General features: G+C 35.3%; 1 protein-coding gene across 4 annotated transcripts in view; it reads left to right on the plus strand.

Moving 5' to 3' along the window:
• Positions 1-736: 736 nt before the first annotated feature.
• LOC145254727 (leucine-rich repeat-containing protein 45-like) overlaps positions 737-24192 on the plus strand; it is a 62918-nt gene continuing 39462 nt past the window's right edge. Inside the window, exons 1-6 of one of the 4 annotated variants that reach the window (XM_080113455.1) lie at positions 985-1074; positions 1449-1492; positions 7688-7808; positions 10558-10689; positions 14205-14268; positions 22113-22183. In XM_080113455.1, coding sequence (XP_079969581.1) covers positions 7705-7808; positions 10558-10689; positions 14205-14268; positions 22113-22183 — 371 coding nt within the window. In that variant the 5' untranslated portion in view covers positions 985-1074; positions 1449-1492; positions 7688-7704. Of the gene's footprint in view, positions 797-874; positions 1075-1448; positions 1493-3025; positions 3147-7687; positions 7809-10557; positions 10690-14204; positions 14269-22112; positions 22184-24192 lie in introns of those variants that run through there. The other 3 variants (XM_080113456.1, XM_080113454.1, XM_080113457.1) reach the window with 3 other exon arrangements.

Consider the following 24192-nt stretch of genomic DNA (forward strand, 5'->3'; position numbering starts at 1 on the left):
ATGTGAATATATGTACGCGTGTGTACGTGCACGCGTATGTTTGTGTGTGCGTATGTGTATGACAAGAAAAATGGCTTGAGATGTGAACACGTGTTTTTGTGTGAGACTAGAAAGGCTCGTACATGTTCGACAGAGGCGACGGATTTTCACAAGATCAGTATCGTTTGAAGCTCGACCCTTCAGGCGAAAAATACCGAAAAATTGGCTAAAAACTTCATCCTCTTCTGGGCACTTTTCTACAAGGGTCGCTTTTTTCCCCGATATTTTCGAAAGTCATCCCCTCTTTTCGATTGTCTAGGCTTAATTAAAACCTACGTCACTCCTGGTTTGACGGTGGTCGTAACAGCAAAGACGTCACGTTTTTCCCCCGTTCTTTTCCTCTTTCACGGTACGGGTTCGAGCCTGCCTTCCTACTACTACTTTTTTTTTTTTTTTGCTCAACATACACCTCCAAACACCCGGGCAACGCCGGGCTGAAATGCTAATAATAATAATAATATAGTAATAATGTGTGTATTACTTCAATTTAATTCTCTATGAGGTAAAAATAACGCGCATGCGCACGCACACGCGCACACACACACACACACACGCACACACACATGTATAAACGAGAGTTAGATTTTTTATTTTCAATTCAACTCTGTTGTTCAATGTTCAGGAGTCAATTAGAATTACCTCCCTTATTTATTAGCCGTTCATTCTTTGTGTTAGGAGGAATGTTTGGTCATGTGTTGTCACAACAACGAGTGGTGATACAAATATGGTGACAGTCAACAGTGAACATTTGCAAAAGGTTACTACATGGATTGGTTTTGCTGTTGTCATAACAATCGATGCTTATCCTTCAAGGGACGTCAGTGTTTTGAAAACACAATTATTTGACAATATCGGAGATATTTTAAGAAAGATTTTGCCTAACAATTACGGCTTTTTACCACTCTAAGAAGTCAAAAGCGACGGACAAAACACGTTTTTTATTTATTTATTTTACATTTATTCTGGCTTCATTGGTAAATTAATAAGAGAATTTAATAAGAAAATTCAGAAGCTTAACTTCTTGTTCTAAGGGAGGTAACTATATTTTACTAAGAATTGTAAGAAAAAATAATTAACTACTTTTTTTAATGTAACAAAGTTTTAGGTGCTTATATAGATTGGCGATAAACAAAAATGAAGGGAAACTTTTAAATTGTACCTACCATGAAATGAAGATTTTATATTCCAAAAATCAAAAAAATTGATCGAGTATTTTATATATATATATATATATATATATATATATATATATATATATATATATATATATATATATATATATATATTTATTTATTATTATTATTATTATTATTATTATTATTATTATTATTATTATTATTATTATTTACGAAAAATAAATTTGCCGTGTTTTATTTTTTTTTAATTTTTTTTTTTTTTTTTACCGACAGACGAGGCGGAGGCCATGTTTTATCGGAGAACATAATAAGGAAAGGTAATTAGTGATTGTTTTGATGGCTTTCCATTTGCATTAGAGTTACCTGCCCTTGCCTACAGATTCGAGGGACGATTCCCCCCCCCCCCCATCGAAACAAAGTAAAATTTGATTTTCTTGAAAAAAAAAAAAGAATTACGTGATTTTTGGAATTTTTCATCTTTATTCCGTGACTGGTATGTACATTTATACAGACTTTTCTGTATTTTCTTGAATTTTAAATGCCGCAACAAGTGTCAATTGGAATAAGCACAAAGTTTTATAACTTTAACAACAAAAAAATGTAAAATGCGATGAAATCCGTGATGAAATAATAATGTTATTATTTAGAAAGCCATTCTTAATATGGAAAGGGAGAGGATATTTTGTACCTTTTCTGTACTTTAACTATACAATTTAATAAAAACAGATATCATAAAACTTTAATTAAACTTGAAAATACTATTTAAAAAAAATAGTGCGGATCAATAAGTGCACTAGCACCGATTTTTCTTAAACAAAACATTCAAGTAATTGTAAAAAAAAAAATTATGTTTTTCAACTGCTTTAGTAAAATAGTTATCTTCCTTAGAACAATGAGTTAAGCTTCCGAATTGCTGCATATTCTTATTTATGGTGCATTTCTTCTGATAAAACTTATAAAAAAAATTATTATTATTTACTCATTAGAGATAGTCACACAGGCCATCATCAAAGATTTTTCTTTGAGAATAAATTGTGGCATTCTCTGGAGTCTGAGTGACAACAAGTCTCCTCAGATTTCCAGTGCTCTCAATTCTTTCGATAACCATTACAGGTGGATTTGCGTTATCATAACAGCCGCTTGATTTCTTGGCGTCTTTACTGGAATTTGAGGGGCAAAAAGCCTCCCCAAGGTCCCAGAAATCTTTGCACTCATCCAACGGAAGTCTGGTGAGTGCTTTCTCTCCTTGGTCTTTCCATCCTTCTTGACCCTCCTCGCTTATTTGGTGTGGCGTCAGTTTATGGTGACACACACACACAAAAAAATATCGGGGGGTGGTAGGAGGTTACTTACAAATATACAGTTCCAGTTTCATGATTCCATGTGATACTTCTTTGTGTTTTACATCTGTAGCATTTTCTGCATGTCCAGTTTGTACCTGTAGCTCATGTGTATTAGTCTCTGCATTCAAGGGTTTTCCTTAATATTTTAGCAGTTTTCATTACTGTTATCTGTTGTATTTTATCAGTTATCCCTCGGATTTCAATTTCTCTTATTATTATTATTATTATTATTATTATTATTATTATCATTATTATTATTATTACTAGTTTATAAAAGTCACTTTGCATGTGTGTGAGTTCCTTTCTTATAGGTTCTGAAAAGGTTAAGCCTATCTTTTACAACTTTCACACAAAGGTAATTTATATTTCTGGCATGTTTTGTACAGAAATTCATCTGATAAGCATCGAAAATCGAAAAATCTGATCTTAAAAATAGTCTTTCTTCTCTTATAGATTAAAGGGATTTTTATAGGAGAATATTTTACGTTACACCGGCCAAGGTTACACTGGTGCAACGGAAAATAAAATAAAAATTTAAATTCTTTTGTTTTATCTATAAGGGAAGAAAGACTATTTTAAAGATCGTCAAACCCAAATATCAGCTGACGTGATATTGTAAACAAACACAGTAAGAATTTGATGAATGACAGTATCATTATTATTTTTTGGATTTTTTGCAAATTAGTTCACCGGGCAAATTATTCCTTGTAATATATAATAATCAATAGAGGATTGTTTCTATAATAATACATATGCAATCTGCATAAATTAAAATATCATGTTTAAGTGTATTATATGACTATATTGTATGTTGGGCGTCTAGCTAGTTATTAATAAATTCTTCCGGGCATATAAACCTAACCTCTGTTTTGAAAATTCAAATGTTCCAAATTTGTATTAAATTTAATCCAAAGTCATTCGATACTAATTCAGCAATATTCCCTGAATTTCAATTTCCTCATAAAACCCTAAGCTTTAAATTTTAAACATTTTATGAAATTAAAATAATGGAATGGATTTCAATGAAAATTGGAATAAGTATTCTACACATTATGTTGATTTTAGTTATTGTAAAAAGATCATTAGATTTAATGCTCTTTTTTTTTTGACAAAAACATATTAAAAAAGTATTAAAAAATGTATAAAAAAATGTATTAAAAAAAGGATTGGTTGTGTATTGTTTAAATTGTTACTGATACATTAGGGTGCAAGTGTCCATACAGTAAGTATCTCTCTGTCGATGCAATCCTCTATCTATATAAAAGCCAAGTATGACCTTAAATGAAGTACTGTTACCACATCTAGACATTAGCTGCTTGGTTACCGTATCATGTCTTGATAAAGTTCAAAACCAGTGCCAAAACCTTGTAGGTGATGCAGTTTTTTTTCCCCTGCAGCCTCTTTCTCACAGAAGAGACATTGCGAAACTCTCTGCTCTCTCGTTATTTTTATGACAAGTACTCACCTGAGCTCCAATCTATGGCCTCTCTTGTCAAATTTTTGCAAAAAAAAAAAACTCGACTAACTACAACCACTATCTACAGTTTCTCTCACTTTCTATCTGTGCATAACTCTAAACACAGATTTCACAAACACAACTTCTTTCCTAGAACTGCCTGCCTGTGGAACACTGTTCCATTGGCCTGCTTCCCGGCCGACTACTGTATGGTAGTTTTCAAGACTAATATATAAACAAGTTCTTGTTGAACCGTCCCTTTTAAAGAGGCAGATGAAATAAAGCTTCTTTTTCAGAACTGCCAACCTTTGGAACACTGTTCTGCTGGCCTACTTCCCGGTTGAACATAGTATCCTTCAAGTCTAATGTAAACAAATTCTCGTTGAACCGTCCCCTTAAATAATCAAATTGTACCCAACTTACACCATTAACAATTACTACACTATCACTTTACATTCATTAACCCTTATCCTCGAGTGACCTTCGGGCCTTGAGAAATGGTAACTCCCTTGTAAAAAACAAAAGGTTCATTCGAAAAGTAAAACCTCCATTTTTTTACTCAGAAAGTTGAAGAGCTATGAAGAATGAAATCATACCATTAAAACGAGTGACCTATTGTGCACCAAAATTTATTTTCCTACATAGTCACTATCATTCTCAGTGCACATTTGTCAGGAATTCAATGTTTTAAATTGGCATGTGTTAGAACACACCTCCATGATAGGAGTTGCTTTCTTAGAGTCTCACACCATCAATATCTGCAATAGAGAAATAAAACTTTCATGTGATGAATGCATAAGTTTAGTCATCAAAGTTCTCTCTGATTCTCTCTCCTCTGATCTCGAGCGCGTGGTTCAGTGGGGGAAGATGTGGCTGGTTACCTTTAATGCATCCAAAACCAAACTGCTATCCTTACATCATCAACGCTCTGATCCCCATCTGGCATCAATTGTGATGGATGGCTCTCGTCTGGGTGAGGCCCCGTGTTTTGACAAGCTTCTGGGTTTGACCTTTACTCCTGATCTGAAATGGAACACGTATATCAAGTCTGTTGCCAAGGTCGCTGGAAAGATGGTGGGATCCTTCTACCGCTCCAGAAGATATCTCACTACGGATGCAATTCTCTATCTATATAAAAGCCAAGTACGTCCAAGGATGGAATACTGTTGCCATATCTGGGCAGGAGCTGCTAAAAACAGCCTATCCTGCCTTGACAGAGTACAAAATAGACTTCGTGGCTTAGTGGGGGATGCCCTTTTCTCTACCCTGCAACCTCTCTCCCACAGAAGAGACGTTGCGAGCCTGTCCTTGTTTTATCGTTATTTCCATGGCAGATGCTCGTCTGAACTCCAATCTCTGGTCCCTCCTCGCCAATCTTTCACAAAAAACACCCGTCTAGCTGAATCCACTGTGAAAAATTTCCCCCACTCTATATCTGTGCCTAAATCAAAACGCAGATTCCATGAAAAAAGCTTCTTTCTTAGAACTGCACGCCTGTGGAACTCTGTTCCGTCTGCCTGCTTCCCTCCGGACTACAACTTGGATGTCTTCAAGTCCAATGTTAACAAATTCCTAATGAATCCGCCCCCTTAAGTAAACATTTCAGCAAATCTCCTCACTAACGTAATGTACTTGCAATAACCCTTATCCCTGAGTGGCTTCCGGGCCTTGATAAGTGGTGATTACTGTGTAAAAAAAAAAAAATCAAAAAAAAAAAATCATAACAATGTAATTTGAAATCCCCTCGGATCTATATTTGAAATGCCTCTCATAGAATAATTTTTGCTCGTCTTAAATTTATTTTACATTGGAAATGAAATTGTAAACCTTAAAGGTTGATGACTCTGCATTCTCTAAATGTTTAGTGGGAAAATGTGTTTGATTATGTTGGTATGTGTGTTGGTTTGACGAGCGACATCATATGCAAACATAAACACTATCCAAGAGTGAATGATTAGTAGCAGATGCACCAGCCCACATGTGGCAACAATATTCCATGCATGGGCAAATTTGTCATTTTTAACCGTCAGTGTTACGACTGTTAATCAAGGGAAGTCTATTAAGCATCTAGATACAGTGTGATGTATGGAAGTGAAACCTTGTCAGTGAGGGTTGAGGACATGCGTTGCATGGAGAAAAATGATATGATGGATGTACAGGGTGGAACGATAAAATTGTCACTCTAAAGAAAACAACACTACAGCTTTATTTTCAAACTTTTATTAAAAAATCAATTCAGGTAACTTGATTATGCAGTACAGCTGACATCTATTCAGTGTAGCCGCCTTCAGCCTCAATTATTACCTTGATACTGGTCCGGCTGGCTTTGGTGTTGTGAGAAGTCATGTTGGTGATGTTCTCAATGTATGACCAAACGAAGTAATCTATCAGGTTCAGGTCGGGGTAGAAGGTAGGACAGTGAGAGAAGAGTAAAAGATCATAGTCTTCCTTCTGAAGCCAAGCCTGGAACTCTTTGGACTTATAGACCAGCTCTAAGTCCTGCTGCCATACCCAGGGTCTGCAAGATTCCATCTGCTTGCACTAGGACATTACCAGCACATCCAGGTAAACTTTGGTGTTGACTTTCAAACCGACTTCGAAGATATGAAATAGTATGATATGGCCCTAACATGAAACCACACCAAAGACCGTAACCGTGGCCAGAAACTTTGTTTTCATCACCCTGAGCACATCCCTGTTATTCGTGGCAATCCAGTGATGCATTTTGAGGGTGCTGGCAATGGTCCTGCTGTCATAACTTGGATCAGCAGTGTATCTCCAATCTCGCTCATTGAACATTATGTCCCTTTCAGACATGATGGAAGGTTCCTGTAACTCTTGAAATTTGTATACAACTAGCCAACTAGTAGATGGTCAGCAACAAAAAAAGAAAATTGGTTTTCATCAAATGGAACTGGAATCATGTTGTATTTTCTATGGCGACAATTTTATTGTTCCACCCTGTATAGTGTGAATATTAAAGACAGGCTCAGATTTCATTAGCTCAAAGGAAGATTAGATCTGGATGCTAAAAGAAGATGAGTTAAACTTTGATGATATGGCCATGTTGGAAGAATTGATGAGAGTTTTCGTGTTAGTAGATGTAGAATAGCTAATCGTATAGAGAGATGAGTGAAACTTGTTGGAAATTATCAATGTACATATAGGTTTTTTAACTGATATCATGTTTTAATACTCGGAAACTTCCAGAGTTGTCTTCCTTTTTGACGGCTTCAAATTCATGCTTATTATTGAGTGATATAAGCTTTTTGAGCAACTTAGAGTTACTTCCCTTTGTTACATGTTAATTTTCTTTTGTTGACATCAGTAGCCGTCTACAGCTTAAATCCTATTTAAAACACACAAGGCATGTTTTATTTGATTCTTAACTTTAAAAATTAACCATCAAAACTATGGTCATGTTGAAAGAATGGGTGAGAGTTTTGGTGTTAGTAGATGTAGAACAGTTAAGGTATCATATCATAGGAAAAACGAAGGAAAACATGGGTAGAAGTGATAAAAATGGAATTTAGAGAAAGAGGAACAGATAAAAATCTGGTCAGGTCAGTTTAGAAATCAGTTTCTGAAAGCCATCCAACACATGTCAACATGTAAAATGGACGTTAAACTGAATAATGATGATGATGATGATGATGATGATGATGTGTACAATGTTGCTGAACTAAATACATAAACCTTTGTTTTTATTTCAGTATTAGCAAACACAATCATGGATTCAACAATGGATGTTAACAACCTCAGTCATATCTTTATGAAACTTTGCAAGGATAAATCTTTAAAAGCAGATGCAGAGCTCTTAAAACGACTTCAAAAGTAAGTGGAATATAATTTTCTTCATTTATGACAACACTAGCAGAAATACCAGTCCCAGGGAAGGTTCATAATGAGAAACATTTTGAAGTTTTCATAAATACAAGAGTCAATGAGATCAAAATACTTCAAAACAAATACCCGATAAAAATAAATAAAGCTTAAAATCTTACCCCTGAGAGGTCACCCTTCAGATAATACATCTCTTGTGGAGCAGTAGATTTGTATTAATTCAATTGTTTGGTCATTAAATTATTTATTGTATTAAATTATTATAAAATTATAACTAATTGTTAAGGTAGTGGAGATCTTGTGAAGTAGACCTTTATGCCATACCCTATCAAAGGTTTTTGATATGTCAAGAGCAATTGCCCTAGAGAAGAAGCCTCCGAGAGATATGCTAATCCTATGAGATATAACTGTAAGCGCATCTGCTGTACATCTAACAGAACGGAAACCATATTGCATGTCACTAAGAAGGTTATTTTTGCTGATGTGGTTGACTACTTCTCTATTTAACACAGATTCCAATAACTTACTCATAACGCACAGGAGACTTATTGGTCTGTACTGAGAGGGAGATGACTGATCACCTAAATTCTTAAATACAGGGCATACTGATGAGATTTTCCAGAATGTTGGGAGGCATTTCTCCTTAAGACAATGCTTAAATAATTTTGTAAGTATGAGCGCAGTTCTGGTTGAAGCTTTTTGAACACTATAATTGGAATACCATCAAGGCCAGTTGCTTTACTGGAATCAAGGTTTTTGATTAGCTTGGCAACATTACGTACAGATATTTGTATGTTGTGTGTTTTCAGATACATGAGGAAATACTGGGAGTTGGTGGACTTGGGTGTAAAGGGTAGAATTAGCTGCAAAGATCTTGGCAAAGAGTTTGGCTTTGTCTGATACTGACGAGATAACCTCAGGTCCATTGATGATAGTTGGGATAGAGCACACACTTCTGTTCAGGATGCTGTTTGCTATTTGCCAAAACTGATGGGACCCAAGCCCCTGCTCAACTACTTTGGGCTTGATGGACTGATCATACAACTCTCTCAGATTCTTGATTACTTTTTTACACAGCTTGCTGGCAGACCTGAAGGCAACTTTAGTCTCAGTACATCTATTACATTGGAAGCAATGGAAAAAGTGATTTCTGATAAAGAGATGAAGCATTTTTAGTGGGTAGCTGTTCTGTATAAGTCTGAGACTTTATAATTTTGCAGGCAAAGAGCAAAAGATCTTCTCGTGTTGACACTAAAAAAGATGCTAAAAGATTCAATATTTTTGAGTCCATTCTGGCTTCTGATTGGCTGCTAGCAGAACGTCACTCTATTTGATTGGTCAGTTCCTATCATCAGTGTCTATAAGTAGAACCTTTCAACTTTCGGTGATCATACCTATTATTATATAAAAAAATCTTGCAGCAAAAGGTATTGAGTTTGTATATAATGGCAACAGCAATACCTTTGGGTGTTACTGAGTATCAAACCTGAGTCTATCATTCTCGACTACATTGAAATAAATTAAATACAAAGAAAACGATCTTTAAATTGCTTTCTATTATATTATAAATTCTTATGCATCAACATGGTGAAACGATAAAATTGTCACCCTAAAGAAAACAATGCAACAGCTTTATTTTAAAACTTTTATTGAAAAAATCAATTCAGGTAACTTGATTATGTAGTAGAGCTGATATTTATTCAATGTAGCTGCCGTTAGCCTCAATCACCGCTTCGATACAAGTCCAGAACTTGGAGCATGCCTTTTCCACAAGCATTGATGGGAGCTCAATGAATACTTGGCAGATGGTAGTGATCAGCCTGGCTTTGGTGTTGTGGGAGATCATGTTGATGATGTTCTTAATGTATGACCAAACAATGTAGTCCAGCGGGTTTAGGTCGGGGGGAGGAGGGAGGCAGTGAAAGAAGGGTACAAGATCATAGCACTCCTTCTGCATCTCTTTGAACTTGTGGGCCGGCACCAAGTCCTGCTGCCACACCCAGAGTCTGTTAGCAACCACCTGATCGCACCAAGGGATCACTACACTCTTCATCACATCCAGATACATTTTGGTGTTGCCTTTCAAGCCAAGATGAGATGGCATAATGTGACCCTCACTTGAAACCAAAGCAAAGACGATAATTGATAATCATGACCAGAAACTTTGTTTTCATTACCCTGGGCATGTCCCTGTTATTTATGGCAATCCAGCAATGCATTTTGAAGGTGCTGGCAATGGTCCCGTATTCATAACTTGGATCACTAGAGAGCATGAGTTGTACAGCAGCACATCTCTGACCTTGTTCATTAAACATTGTATCACTTTCAGACGTGATAGAAGGCTCCTATCGCTCTTGGGATTTGTACACAACTGGCCAACTAGTAGATGGTCTGCAACAAAAAAGAAAACCGGTTTTTATCAAATGAAAATGGAATCATGTCATCTTTTCTAGGACGGCAATTTTATCATTTTGACCAGGATGATTCTGTTGTTGGCATTGGTTTTCCCGATTCTATCTAGAATTAGATATTTACAGGAGAGACCACATGAAGGTTGCCAACATCCATAAATTAGAGTAGTGCTATGGAATTGACTGGATTTGAACTTGGCATATGCCGGTCATTATTTTATCTACTTTACCACAGCCATTTTCCTTTTTTTTTTTCTCTATGATTTGAAATGAAAAAAAAAGCAAATGTGAACTATTTTTATTTTGCTGTTTTTGCTTATTATTTTCAGACATGACCCTTTGATTCTGGACCTTTCAAATTTGACCATTTCCAAAGAAATGTGCCATGTTTTAGGCTTACTCCTATCCTTTAATGATACCATTGTGGAAGCTCGCTTCTCAGATTCAAGGATTTGTTCTGAAGTTAAGTCCCTTATTTTCTGACATTTTATTTGAGAAAATGAACTTTACAGTTTATATCTATATGTTGTTTAAATGAAAATTCCACTCATTCCATGCCATAAATGCTATACACACTTTGAAAGCTAACAACTATTTTTGTTGTTGTTCAGAAGTAGAACAAAAACGTCCATTTAATATTACAAACACAACAAATATATGTTCAAATACTGTACTGGTATTTTATTTCTTGAAATCAATCATCCTTAGAAAGTCTTGTAATACAGAGGAAACGTTGATGGACATATAATTTTGATTTATTCCTTTTTGATCTCTCTATCAAGCTGGAATATTATTTCAATAATTTTCATCATTATATATATATATATATATATATATATATATATATATATATATATATATATTGAAATTTGGAGTACATACAAGAGGCGATAAAAAGAAATTAAATAAAGCGCTTGATTGCAAATGTGAGAGCTGAAAATACAAATATTTATTTAAAAACCACACACATATTCCAAAGGCGAACCAGTGTTTTCATTGTATTGATCCAGCTATTTGTGGCTGGTATGAACTCAATACAACTCATCAGCATCTTTGAAAAAGCAAGACAAAACGAAAATAAAAATGACAGAGAAAAATACCGGTTAATGGGCGGTGTCTTTGCTTGGAGTTCCTGTTGTTAAGATAGACCTTAGCAAACAATGCTAAGAGATTCTGTTTACGAAAGGAAAGGAGGGATGGCAGGAAGAGTAATGTAGGACGTGTGTGTGTGTGTGTGTGTGTGTGTGTGTGTGTGTGTGTGTGTGCACGCACATGCATGTGTATATGTATATTTAGCAGGGAATGGTTTGGAAAACCTATGAAAACATGAAGAGGTCATAATAGGGGTCAAAGTTAAAAGAAATTTGATCTCTGCGGTCTCTACAAAATTACTCAGACAATTTCTGGTCTAAATATTTGAAATTTTACATAAAGGGTATTTAGAGATAGAGCAAGATTTTTAATCGGTTTGGGTCGAAAATTTGAGCTACAAATATATAAATCTATGTATGTATGTGTGTATGTTTGCATGTCTGCCTAAAACTTTCGACAGAGGCAACGGATTTTCACAAAATTAGTATCGTTTTGAAGCTCGACCCTTCAGACAACAAATACCGAAAAATTGGCTAAAAACATTCATATCTTCACCCTCAACTAGGCACTTTTCTACAGGGAGAGGTCGCTTTTTTCACTGATATTTTCGAAAATCATCCTCTCTTTTTGATTGTCTAGCCTTAATTTAAACCTACGTCACTTCCGGTTTGACGGTAGTCGTAACAGCAAAGACATCATGTTTTTTTCACATTCTTTTCCTCCTTCACGGTATGGATTCAAGCCTGCCTTCCTACTACCACTTATTTTTTTTTTGCTCAACATACACCTCCAAATACCCGGGCAATGCTGGTCACCCATGCTAATATATATAAATTAAAAGGTGAAAATTGATGATTTTGAATGCTACTTCTGATGATAGATTTTCGACAATCAATTGATTAATGTTCACATATAAACATGCATTGTGTAGCATGTTTTCCTGGTGCATACAGATGTCAGACGTTGCAGTGATAGATGATTAATTGAGGGGAAGGGGGCACAGAGAACTCAAAATCTCTCTGGCCAGAGTCTGATCACCCAAGAGATATTTTATTCGTTTGAAAAAATAAATGTTTTGTTAAATGAGAAAGTCATACTGCAAGTGACTTGCTTAGAAAAAGTAATTTTCCTAGATAGGCACCAAATAAAACCCCTATAAATAGAGATTGTCAAGTGCTTCTATAGTTATTTCAATGGCAAATGCTCATCTGAGCCAATCTATGGTCTCTCTTTGCCAAACTTTCGTGAAAAACACTCATCTAGCTGAAACCACTGTCAATAATTCCCCTCACTCTTTATCTGTGCTTAAACCTAAATGTGAATTCCATGAACAAAGTTTCTTTCTTAGAACTGCGTGCTTGTGGAACTCTTCTATTTGCCTGCTTTCCAGCTGACTACAATATGGTCATCTTCAAGTCCAGTGTAAACAAGTTCTTGATAAGCCATCTCCTTAAGTAATCTAATTTACAAAATTTCCAATACTAACGATTACTACAATATTATCCCATTGACTACTATACACTCATTAACTTTTATCTTTGAGTGGCTTTTGTGCATTTATAAGTGGTGACTCCTTTGTAAAAAAAATAAATGAATAAAAAAAATTTGTTTTAAGTTATCTTCTGGTCAATCTCTAGGTGGTCGAATTGTGACCACTAACAAAGGCCCCAAATCAGTCAGGGGTGAAAAGATTCCAGGTGATGGGAAAAGTAGGTGATCATAGCCAGTCCTCTGAATGAGGAAGAGGAGAAGGAGGAGTAAAAGTGGGAGTTTGAGCTGAACATTTGAGACAGGCAGTTTACTTTGTTTAGAATAGCAGTTAAACTAATGTGCCCTTTTTCTCTCTGAGCAGTTTGAGTCCTTAGGGGCTCTTGGCTGACAGACTGTGTCATTGGGAATTGTACATGTTGATTTAGTCAGGAAAAACACTGCAACTTCACTATAGTGTGTCTTTGAAAAAGCGCATTTCAGAGAAAAACATTATCACATACTTACGTGTCATGTCGAAATTAGTATAAATACCAAAAATTACGAGAAATAGTCCAGTAGAAAAATAACTTTAATAAAACAGAATTTTTTTAAATTTCAATTTTTCACTGTAAATTAACTCTTTAAAATCGAAAACAAGTGGAGATAACAGCATTCTATCATTTAAGTTGCTTTGCACAGACTTCAACGACACTATTTTTCAGGTCAGCCATCTTGCTTTTTCTTGACCTACTGCACGCTTTTTTTAAAAAATTTGCACTAGCAACTCTTCTATTGGACTATTTTTCATAATTTTCGAAATTTAAAGTAATTTCGACATGGCATTTAAGTATGTAATAATGTTTTCCCCTGGAATGCCTTTGTTCAAAAATACACGGAAGTACGGGTCAGACAACACACTATAGTAAAGCTGAACCAGCAAAACACTTATTCTGCAAGTCTGACAATCAACCTTGAGAAGGTGAATATCACTTTAATATCTAAAAATAGACTTTATAATTTGTTTATAAATTGTGATTGTGGTTTTTGTTTTAAAGGGAGACCTCCTTTGTTGCAGAGCTGACTGGATCAGACTGACACAAGTGGAGCAATCGTAGCTAGTGCAATGAATGCACAATATCATGTCCATACACAATTAAACCAGGAATTGTCATTTGGAATACAGAGATTAGGAAAATTAATAAAAATTCTTCGACTGTGGAGAGATTTCTTTTTATTCCAATGACACTGGAGATTTTTAACACGATTTGAAGCATAAAAACTGTTTCGAAAATTATAGAATATGACCTAAATAACCCAGATGATTGATATACCATAAAACACAACAATTTATTTTTTATGCCTTGTAATCATCCTCTGTCCATAAGAATAATGAAATTAATCATTGCATAATTACAGGGATGAAAGAAATCCTGTCTTGTTTAATCTCCAACACGTCCATTCAAAAGTTAAATTTGAAGGTAAGTGTTATATTATGCAATCCCATAAACAAGAAAATAATAATAGGGGACTTTTTGACACATGTCTTCTTTTAACAAAAGTAAACTGAAAACAGTATAAATAATAGAGGGTTAGAGAGTACCCAGATAAACAAAGCTAAGTGGAGGAAGAACTTGTAAATCTGTCCACACATTTTTGGAAGCAAAGATTTGGATAGCCAATTACAAGCAAGAAAACATTTTTGCTATGCCAGAAAAAAATGCCCTACACAGAAGAAATGGAAAAATATGGGGGAAAAATGGTTGGTGAGACCAAAGCAAGAGGAGAGATATGAGCAACTGATAGAAGAAAGCATATCTAACTTTACAGCCAATTCTATATCTTTACAACGACACCCTTCACCCATGCATGGAGTATTGTTGCCACATGTGGGCTGGTGCATCTATGACTAATATCTTCCTCTTAGAGGGTCCCCCCCAAAAAAAGACTTTGTAGTTAATAGGTCCAATGGAATGTGTTTTGATAAACCGAAACATTATGTGAATAACACTCAAGATGAGAACAAAATAATCCAAATAACATGAATTACCAATCCAGCTTTAGTTAAGAGTTGCACTTCTTTGTTTACAAAGCCATACGACAGAAGTGACGTCAGACAAATTTTAAGGTACGGATAACCAACACTATATATAATGTAGCTATTTTTTAAAAGCAAATATCTATTATATAAAAGCGAAAATGTGTGTGTGTTTGTGTGTGTGTGCGTTTTTTTGTATGTCCGACAAAGGCTTTTTTCGAGGGGGTGGGGGTGGAAGAGTCACTAATTCTTACAACTTTTTATATACTCCCTAGATTATAACATCTCCGATTTACGAAAGGAGGTCGCATCTATCTTTTATTTGAGCGACTTTTACACGCTATTTTCATGCTATTTCTTCTCCCGTGTGTTTCTTCATGACCAACAGGTGTTGAAGGTAATCAGCTTTGGTTACTGTGGGGAATACCCCTTCATATCAGACAATTGCTATTCATTAAGACACTGCCAGAGCTCCCCCCTCTTGGGGGAGCTTATTTTCCCCACCACGGCGGAAAGAACTGGCTTCCAGCCAAAGTTAAGTGCATGATTTCATTTCTCCTGCGTGAATGCTTTCACTTCCACTTTCTGCATGTCAACTTTTTAATCGTTAAATTAGAACGCTTTTCACTTCCTGTCCTGTCGTGTCCGAGCGGTAAGATGTCAGGTTTATTTTCACTTTCTTTTCCACCTTCGTGCCAAGACCTTGGGTTTGAGCCTACCTGCCTACTACCAGATTCTTTTTTCTCAACACACACCTCCAAATACCCAAGCAACGCCTGGCACCCCCGCTAGTATAATATAAATATCACCTGTCTGTTTAAATGTATGTATGTATGTTTTGCAAAAACTTTTGACAGAGATGACAGATTTTCACGAGATCAGTATCATTTTGAAACTCGACCCTTCGGACGACAAATATCGAAAAATTGGCTAAAAACATTAATTTGTTCACTCTCAACTGGGCATTTTTAAAGTCATCCTCTCTTTTCGATTGTCTAGCCTTAATTTAAACCTATGTCACTTCCAGTTTGACAATGGGCACAACAGCAAACACGTCTCTTTTATTTTTTTTCACATTCTTTTCCTCCTTTGCGGTACGGGTTTTAGTCTGCCTGCTTACTACCACTTTTTTTTTTTTTTTGCAACACCGGGCACCCAGGCTGGTACAAAATAGAAGTTTTATTCAAACAGTCTTTATTAGAACTTTTATAAGAAAATTATAACCTTTGTAATAAAAATATGTTTATGAACTTTTTTTTTAATTAAACATCAGATGTTTGCATTTTTTTTCACATCAAACATAAAAATATAACAGTTATAAAAAAAAATATACAAACTTTTTTAAAAAATATATTTATGAACTGTCTTTTTTGTTTGATTAAAAAAAACAGTTCATAAAACATATTACTGAGGAAAAATATTTAATTTGTCTAACATCAATTCCACTGAATGGTTTTGTAAACAAATAAGTGCGGCTCTTAACAAAAGCCATCAATCCTCATTTTAAAAATTCAAAAACGTAAAATAAGTCATTTTTTTAAACTCCTATTTAGCAATTAAATCCCTGCAACATATATGATATTAAAACATATTTTTCTGTGAGAATTGCTGAGGGATTATCACATGACCAAATACTCCTATCATGCTTACACTCATAGAGAGGGAGAAAAAGAAGGTAAGAAAGTGGAGGATTTTCTTGTTCCCATTTCGCAACAGCCAGTAACTGAGGCATCTTATCATTGGTGAACTAAAGTCAACACGTCTACAAAGCTCTTTTCCTTCAACAATTACAGAAACCTTTTTGAACCACCAATTTGCCATGATTTACCATGATTTTATATTCAGATGCCTAATAATCACAGGCAACATGAATTGGAATAAATACATGGGAGATAATGCCAAGTCTGATGCAAAAAATGTAGGCTAACAAGTTAAGAACCATATCACATGCACCAGTATCCTATATTTCTATCTATCTATAAAAGTGAGAATGTGTATGTGTGAGGACACTTCTCAACCTATATACTCAACGAATTTTTTATTTACAGACTTGAAATTTGTTATATAGGATGTTCAGATATGCAGAAAACTTTTTACTCAGTTTTGTAATGGACCAGGATATAATACCCTAGCTCGCCACAAGAAAATAATGTAACAAATAGAATTGAAGGAAACAAAGACTCAATTGATGGATAAGATAAACGTGTCGTTTATTTACTGTTGAAAGAATGAATATTTTAGACATAACACGTGTTCATGTCCGCGCGAGTGTAACCATCGTTTGTTGAGAGAATGGTGTTGTAGAAAGAAAAGGAAATGTGTGTTCATCTCAAGTTCGGGTCACTATCGTTTGTTCGCGCGTGGGAAGAGAAGTGAGTGTTGTAGTGGAAATTGGAATGATAGTCCAGCGTGTAGACAAAGAAGAGGATATGAGAGTTGACATCAGTTAGCAGTCAGCTACGCGAAGGTGTTCTCAGGGACCAGTAGTAGATAGAGAGAGAAAGAGTGAGAATGTGTACATACAGTCTGTTAGCTTTTTGTCCCACCTAGTAGCAAGTGGTGTGAGGTACGAGTGGTGCGCGCGCATACCAAAAAGGCCGAAAAGAAGGAGCCGGTTGTTACTCCCTCTTTTATACTCGTTTCCGGTGGTCTTTTGCGCATGTATAAATTTCTTTTGAAAGCGGAAGTGACGTTATCCATGTGTGCGTTCGTGTGCGCGTGTGTGAGTACATGTGTGTACGTTAGTGTGTGTGTATATGCACGTGAATGTGAGTATGTACACGAACGTGAATATATGTACGTGTGTGAACGTGGGCGCATATGTTTGTGCGTGCGTATGTATGCGACAAGTAATATAGCTTGAAATGTGAACAGGTGTTTTTGTGCGAGACTAGAAAAGGCTCGTACAGTTTTCGTCTGGAAAAAAGGACTGCTAAGGGGTCAAAATTTAAAAATTGATATCGAGGGGGGATGTCATCAGATTTTTATCTGTTTGTCAACTGTTTCACAAGGTTTAAAAACATTTTTTAAAGACGTGGCAAGCTAGACTAATGGTTATCATACATGATCACTGTCTTTAAGTTTTGGTTTCGATCTCAGCTCAGTGGCGTAGCTAGACCTTTTGCTGCCCGGGGCGGTAGTAAAATTTGCCCCCCCCCCCGCATTTGGGTGCCCGGAAAATTCACCCAAGGAAAATTCTTCCATGGAAAATTCGTCCATTTTTTGCTAGGTAGGAAAACTGGTCCATTATTATTAAGTTAACATTTATTCTGTAGTTGCTTAATTTTCATACCTTGCGAAAATTAGTTCTACGGTATCTAATTTTCCTAAATTCAATTAAATTAAAATTAAAATATGAAAACTGATTTTTAATATTTTTTATTCATTTGAGATTTTATCTGTTTTCCTTTTGTTTTAAGTAGATGGTGGGGGTTGCCCGGGGTGATTTTGTCCGATCCCCCAGCTAGCAATTGTAAAGTTTACAAGGAGTTATAAAAAGTATGCTACAAAAATAAACGTTTTTCTACTTTCTATTTTTACTCTCTCAAAATGCCCCCCCCCTGACATATGCCGCTCGCAAAATAGGGACACCTTTTTGCGATTCCAATAACTACAAAAGTTCCCATTTTTTATAACCTTTTCGATATAAAATTTCAGATTTTTGTTAGTATTTTTTTCGATTTTCTCCTTTTACCATCTCAAAATGCCGCCCACATGCTGCCCCCATGCCGCCCCCCTGACGCTCAGAAAATAGGGACACATTTTTTCTGATTCCGATACCCCCCAAAATTCCGATTTTTTACAACCTTTTTGGTATAAAATTTCATATTTTTTGTTAACTTTTGTTTATTTTTATTTATTTTTTTACCTTTCTATTTTTACCCTCTCAAAATGCCGCCCGGGGCGGCCCGCCTCCCTCCCCTAGCTACGCCAGTGTCTCAGCTTGAGCATTTTTTTTTTTTACTGACAAAAAGTAAACTGTTTAGAAAAGACATAATACTCGCCTGTACATGTCTCAGTTTCTTTCTGTTTTTTTTTGTTTTATTTTTATTTCATTTTTTAAGGAATTTAATGCTAATACCGGGCAACGCCGGATACATCTAGTATCTCTATAAATTCGTCCATGGATAGAATATTGTTTCAAATTCCTTCATTTTGTACTCATGAGCACTTAGCTTTTTGGTTAGCATAGAAAGATGTGTAAGTAAATAAAACAGTCAAAGGGCGATAATTTGGTAATAACACAATTTTATCGAATATATGAATCAGTGCTTGTTAAAATAGAGTCGACAGATCAATTCTTTTTTTTTGTCAAGATGTCGTTTTAAACAAAAACAACAGTACTTAGTTAATTGTCATGTCGAAAATCTTAATATATCCAACAATTACGAAAATTCATCCAGTAGAAAATTAGTTGGAGTTAAAAGTAATTTTTACAGAAAAGTGGGGGAAATTGCATTTTCCCTAGGTGTGAACACCTTGAGGGTTGCGAATACAGGGGACATATTTATCTCCCTTTCCAATACTGTAATGGCTTCCGATATTCATAAACTATAGCAATAGACTTCTTTTTTTTTTTTTTACTAAAAACACAATAGCAGTTGTTCTGCTCATTGTCATGCTGGAAGATTTCCATTCCTCCAACTCTATTTGCAGAAAAGCAACCCCAAAACATCACACTTCCACCTCCAAATTTTACAATGGAAATGGTATTGTTATATATTCGTTATCATTGAAGGTTATCCTGAGGGGTACCAAATTGAGCTTTCGTTACATTTGAATATGTTATATAGAGTTCTTCATTTAGGGGCACATTTTACGTTTTCTATATAACATAAGAAAGATTCCGTGTGATTGTCTCTAACATAAATGGTTGTGTGTTTGATTATCATAAAGGGAATCGTGTGTGTGACATGTAATTTCTGAACCTACCTCTGTTTCTCGCTGTTGAATCATCTGGAAATTTCTCATCCTGGAGGGAGACTTGATACCTGTTTGACGAAGATTTATCACTCCAAGACGATGAAATGGTTTTATAGTTTTTATTTCACTTTCCCCAGAGGTCCTGCAGCAGGTGTAAAGTGAAATCTACTTGTGTGGTTCTTCTTCACACACGTCAACGTTCGTCTCCCCCCTCCCCAGTTAAGAGGGGGAGACCACGGAAAACGTCCGTCTTCTTCAAAGCTCAAATCAAATCTCCCAGATCTAGCCAACCACGTCACACATACGTAATTTGGTCAGCTGACCTTTGGTTCTGGTAAACATGTCTACCTCCACGTTTACTCACCTCTCTCTCTCTCTCTCTCCCCCTCTCTCCTTCTCTATTCTCTTATAGAGACACAGAGAGAGAAAATAGAAAGAGTAAGAAAGCCAGAGAGGGGGGGGGAGATGCTCGTTAACAGTATTAGATGATTTCAAGTCTGTGTTCTTTTTCCTCCATACATGGATTTGCATGTTTCTTCCGAAAAGCTCAATTTTTGTTTCATCTGACAAAATAACTTTGTTCCAGAATTCATCACATTCACATTGATATTTATAAACAAATTTAAAACTATCTTTCACATCTCTAGGACTTAATAATGGAGTCTTTATCGGTGATCTATAATACAGACCTGTATGATTCAATGATCTCTTGATTGTGTCCTTGCTTACTTCAATACCTGCTTCATGCAAATCCTTCTGAATTTCTGAACAAGTCACAAATGGTTACGAGCAATGTAACGAGCAGTAAAATAATTTAATTTACATGGCTGACCACTTCTGAGAAGATTTTTAGTATTAGCATCCATTGTTTTCCACTTTCTCACGTAAGCCCCAACTGTGCTCACCACCAAATTTAGTTCTGAAGCTATTTTCCTGTGCTATGATTTCCTGGCACATATCATTAGTCAATTCCTTTGTTTTAACCATTTTAAAACAGTAATGAAAGAGGCAACCTGCGCATGTCTGAGAGCTGTTATCAACTGACCTGTAAAGAGCTGGATGAAATTTCTGATTGGTTGAAATATTGTAGCAAGATTAAATGACAGCTGGAGAAGAAATTTATGAGTGTGTTAAATACTTTTGTATATGGGTAATTTGATATTTTGTTAATAAATATTTGTCAACTAAGTATATCTTTACTTTTAGATAAATAATATCTGTTCAAATTATTTAAATTAACTTGATATGCAATAAAATACACAAAGAGTGCTGCAGATTTAGGATTGGTCCATGACTTTATCTTCCAGCAAGACAATGATCCCAAGCACAAAGCTAAAATAACTATGAAATGGTTTAAGGATAATGGGATTAGTGTACTACAGTGGCCTAGCCAGTCACCCGACTTAAATCCCGTTGAAAATCTGTGGAAAACTGAAGTTAAGGGTGCATACAAGAGATCCCAGGAATATCAAGGAATTGAAGAAAGTTTGCGAAATTGAATGGTTGAAACTACTTGCAAGTGATTGCAAGAAACTAGTAGGCAATTATGTGAAGCGTTTGGAGGATAGGATATACAACTAAATATGAGTAAATGTGTTAAATACTTTTGCGTATGAGTAATTAGATTTTTTGTTAATAAATATTTGTCAACTAAGTATAACTTCATTTTCTGTTTCATTTTTAGATTGATAATATCTTTTCAAAGATTTTATTCAAATGAACTTGATATTTTTTGAGAAATACAAAAAAAAAGCAATATACCAAATACTTTTTCTATCCAATGTATACTCTCCTACAACCCACACCACTGGGCACTGGAGCGATCATGACCAAACCTGACATGATAATAGTCTGCGACCTAGAGATGGTGCACATCATTTTTCAAGGTCATGTCAAAGGTTAAGGTTGGGACTTTGCTGTACACTCAGGTACCCAGGCATACAGCAAATTCCCAAGCAAAGTGTGAAGATATTTGCTAGTTATTCATAATTTAGTTATGTTGTCATTTTGTTTGATTGTGGTAAAGTACTTCATTTAAAAAATTGTGACAGATAAATTGATTGTGGTAAAGTACTTCACTTTAAAAATTGTGACAGATAAATTGATTTTGGTCAATAACTTTTTTTTTTGTGAAAGTGGATATATTTTCTTGAGTTTGCAGATTTCTTTGGTAATTTTGTACACAAAAAATTATAATGATATTTAAGTTTGTAGTCTCCAATATTTGTGAAGAGAACACTAATTGAAAAACAGACATTTTGGAAAAGAAATATTTTTTAAAAACTCTTTTTTATTTCAAACAAGGCATATGCATACACTTCAAATCAAATTTTAAACTTTATTTTTTCTTCATTCGAATGACAGGGTAATGAAATGCGAGGTGATACCGTTGAGGCTTTGGGAATGTTGCTACGAAACAACAACACTTTAACGAGGTGAGTCTAAAAACATCTGTTTATTAGACACATTTTTGCATCTTTGTAAAACGGTTTGGTTTTTACGCTCATGCTTAATTTTTGTCAAGCAATCTTACTATTTGTAAAATTATATGATCAAGCTTTATTATGCGATTGGTAAAATTTATTCGTTTTGTATTTATTTTTCCTCCCCTTTTTTGCTTTCTTAGATAGTCTGGAAAATCATCCTTCAGGTGAGAAGACATAAGCAAAATAAATAAATTTAAGAATTTAGAGTGGAGGTCATTTTCACATGTAAATTTAACGTAAAATAAACCTCCATATTTGAGCTATTATAGCGTTTTAAGGCAGTTAAGCAAAAGTGATTTTCTGTAAATATTTTTGTTCATTTTTCTATGGAAAAGTTTTTTTTCCGGAAGTTGAATTTTTTTACTCCCCCCCCCCCCCCGCCTCCGTAAATTAAAATTATTTTCAAAATTGAAAACTTCAGCCACAATATAAATTGTACTACATTTGAAGAAAATATAATAAAAAAGTTTTACCATTCGATTTTTTATTCTACATGAACCTTAACTTTTGTGAGGTGTGGGGGAGTTTGTCATTACAAAAACATAAATTATTTTTTTTCTAAAAAAATCTTAAGCCATCCATTCCTTGGGCAATCTTGACTAAAGCCGTACACAAAATGGCAGCCATGAATGGATGTAAAAAAAAATGGAATGGAACACAAATTTTAGTGAAATGAAATTAACAAAATGGCAGCCATGAATGGATGTAAAAAAAAAATGGAATGGAACACAAATTTTAGTGAAATGAAATTAACATGTTGACTGTACACCTTAGCAAGAAAAAAACAACAACAACAACTCGACTGCTGATAACAACAACTAATAATAATGTGTTTTAAATTTTAACTATTCTGTACTTGTTATGAAAATGTTAATCATGAAATGAAATAACTAAAAAATGTTTGTGAACATGAATGGTGTATTCTCCTTCCAGAGAAGCCTTATTTTGCTTCTGCTGCAGACTGTTTTCGACTGGACTGTCAAATTTTTCTGCTGATGTGGGTTTTATTAAATTGATAGAGATTAAATCCGAAAGTATATGAACATGAAGCGAACACATCTCATGCTCAGGCATTCCTCAACTGGAAGGAGCTAGAGATGAGAATTTCTGAAGGTAATCGACAACGTAGAGCAAAATCTTATTAAAAAGGAAACTAAAAAGTGACGGAAAGTCCTCGCTAGATTGCTGGTAATCATTAGGTTTCTTGCCAAGCAGAACCTGGCACTACGATGTCACCAGGAAGACATTCATGATGCTGAAAGAGGGATTTTTTTAGAATTGGTAAATTTATTGGCAAAGTATGACTCTGTGCTCCATGAACATTTGATGGAACATCTGGGAAAGAAAATGGCTACTTCTTATCTGTCATCAGAAATTCAAAATGAATTTCTGAGCATTTTAGCAAAGCAGGTGAGACAGAAAATCATCGATCACATCAAGGAAAGCAAATATTTTTACATAATTTTTGATAGTACTCCTAATGTATCTCACAAGGACCAGATGAGTAAAGTGTTGCGCAATGTAAAAATTGACGAAAATGAAGGTGAAGGAGTTGTTTCTCCACTTCATCATCAAGACAAAGGGTAAAAGCGCAGAGGAAATTTCTGAACTGATTTTGAGAGAACTGAAGAATGATGGGATTCAGATTGGTTACTGTATTGACAAAGCATTTGACAATGTCGCTGTTATGGCAGGCCACCAATCGGGTGTGCAGAAATGCATCTCTGAAATCAACCCAAAAGTTCTATTTGTGCCATGCACTACTGATTCACTAAATCTGACCTGTGTATATGCAGCTTCTGTAATGGTTCACTCTGTTACATTTGTTGGCACACTGGTTTGGTTATTCTTGGGGGTTTTTTCCTGCATGTACACATCTTGATTCAGTTGACCGGTCTAAGTATCAAGCAGGCCGTGGAAATTAGATGGCCACGCCAAACAGACCCTGTAAATGTTCT

This window comes from Euprymna scolopes, chromosome 30 (genome assembly GCF_053919585.1).
Source record: "Euprymna scolopes isolate OS-2025 chromosome 30, ASM5391958v1, whole genome shotgun sequence".
In the NCBI taxonomy this organism is placed as follows: Eukaryota; Metazoa; Mollusca; class Cephalopoda; order Sepiida; family Sepiolidae; genus Euprymna; species Euprymna scolopes.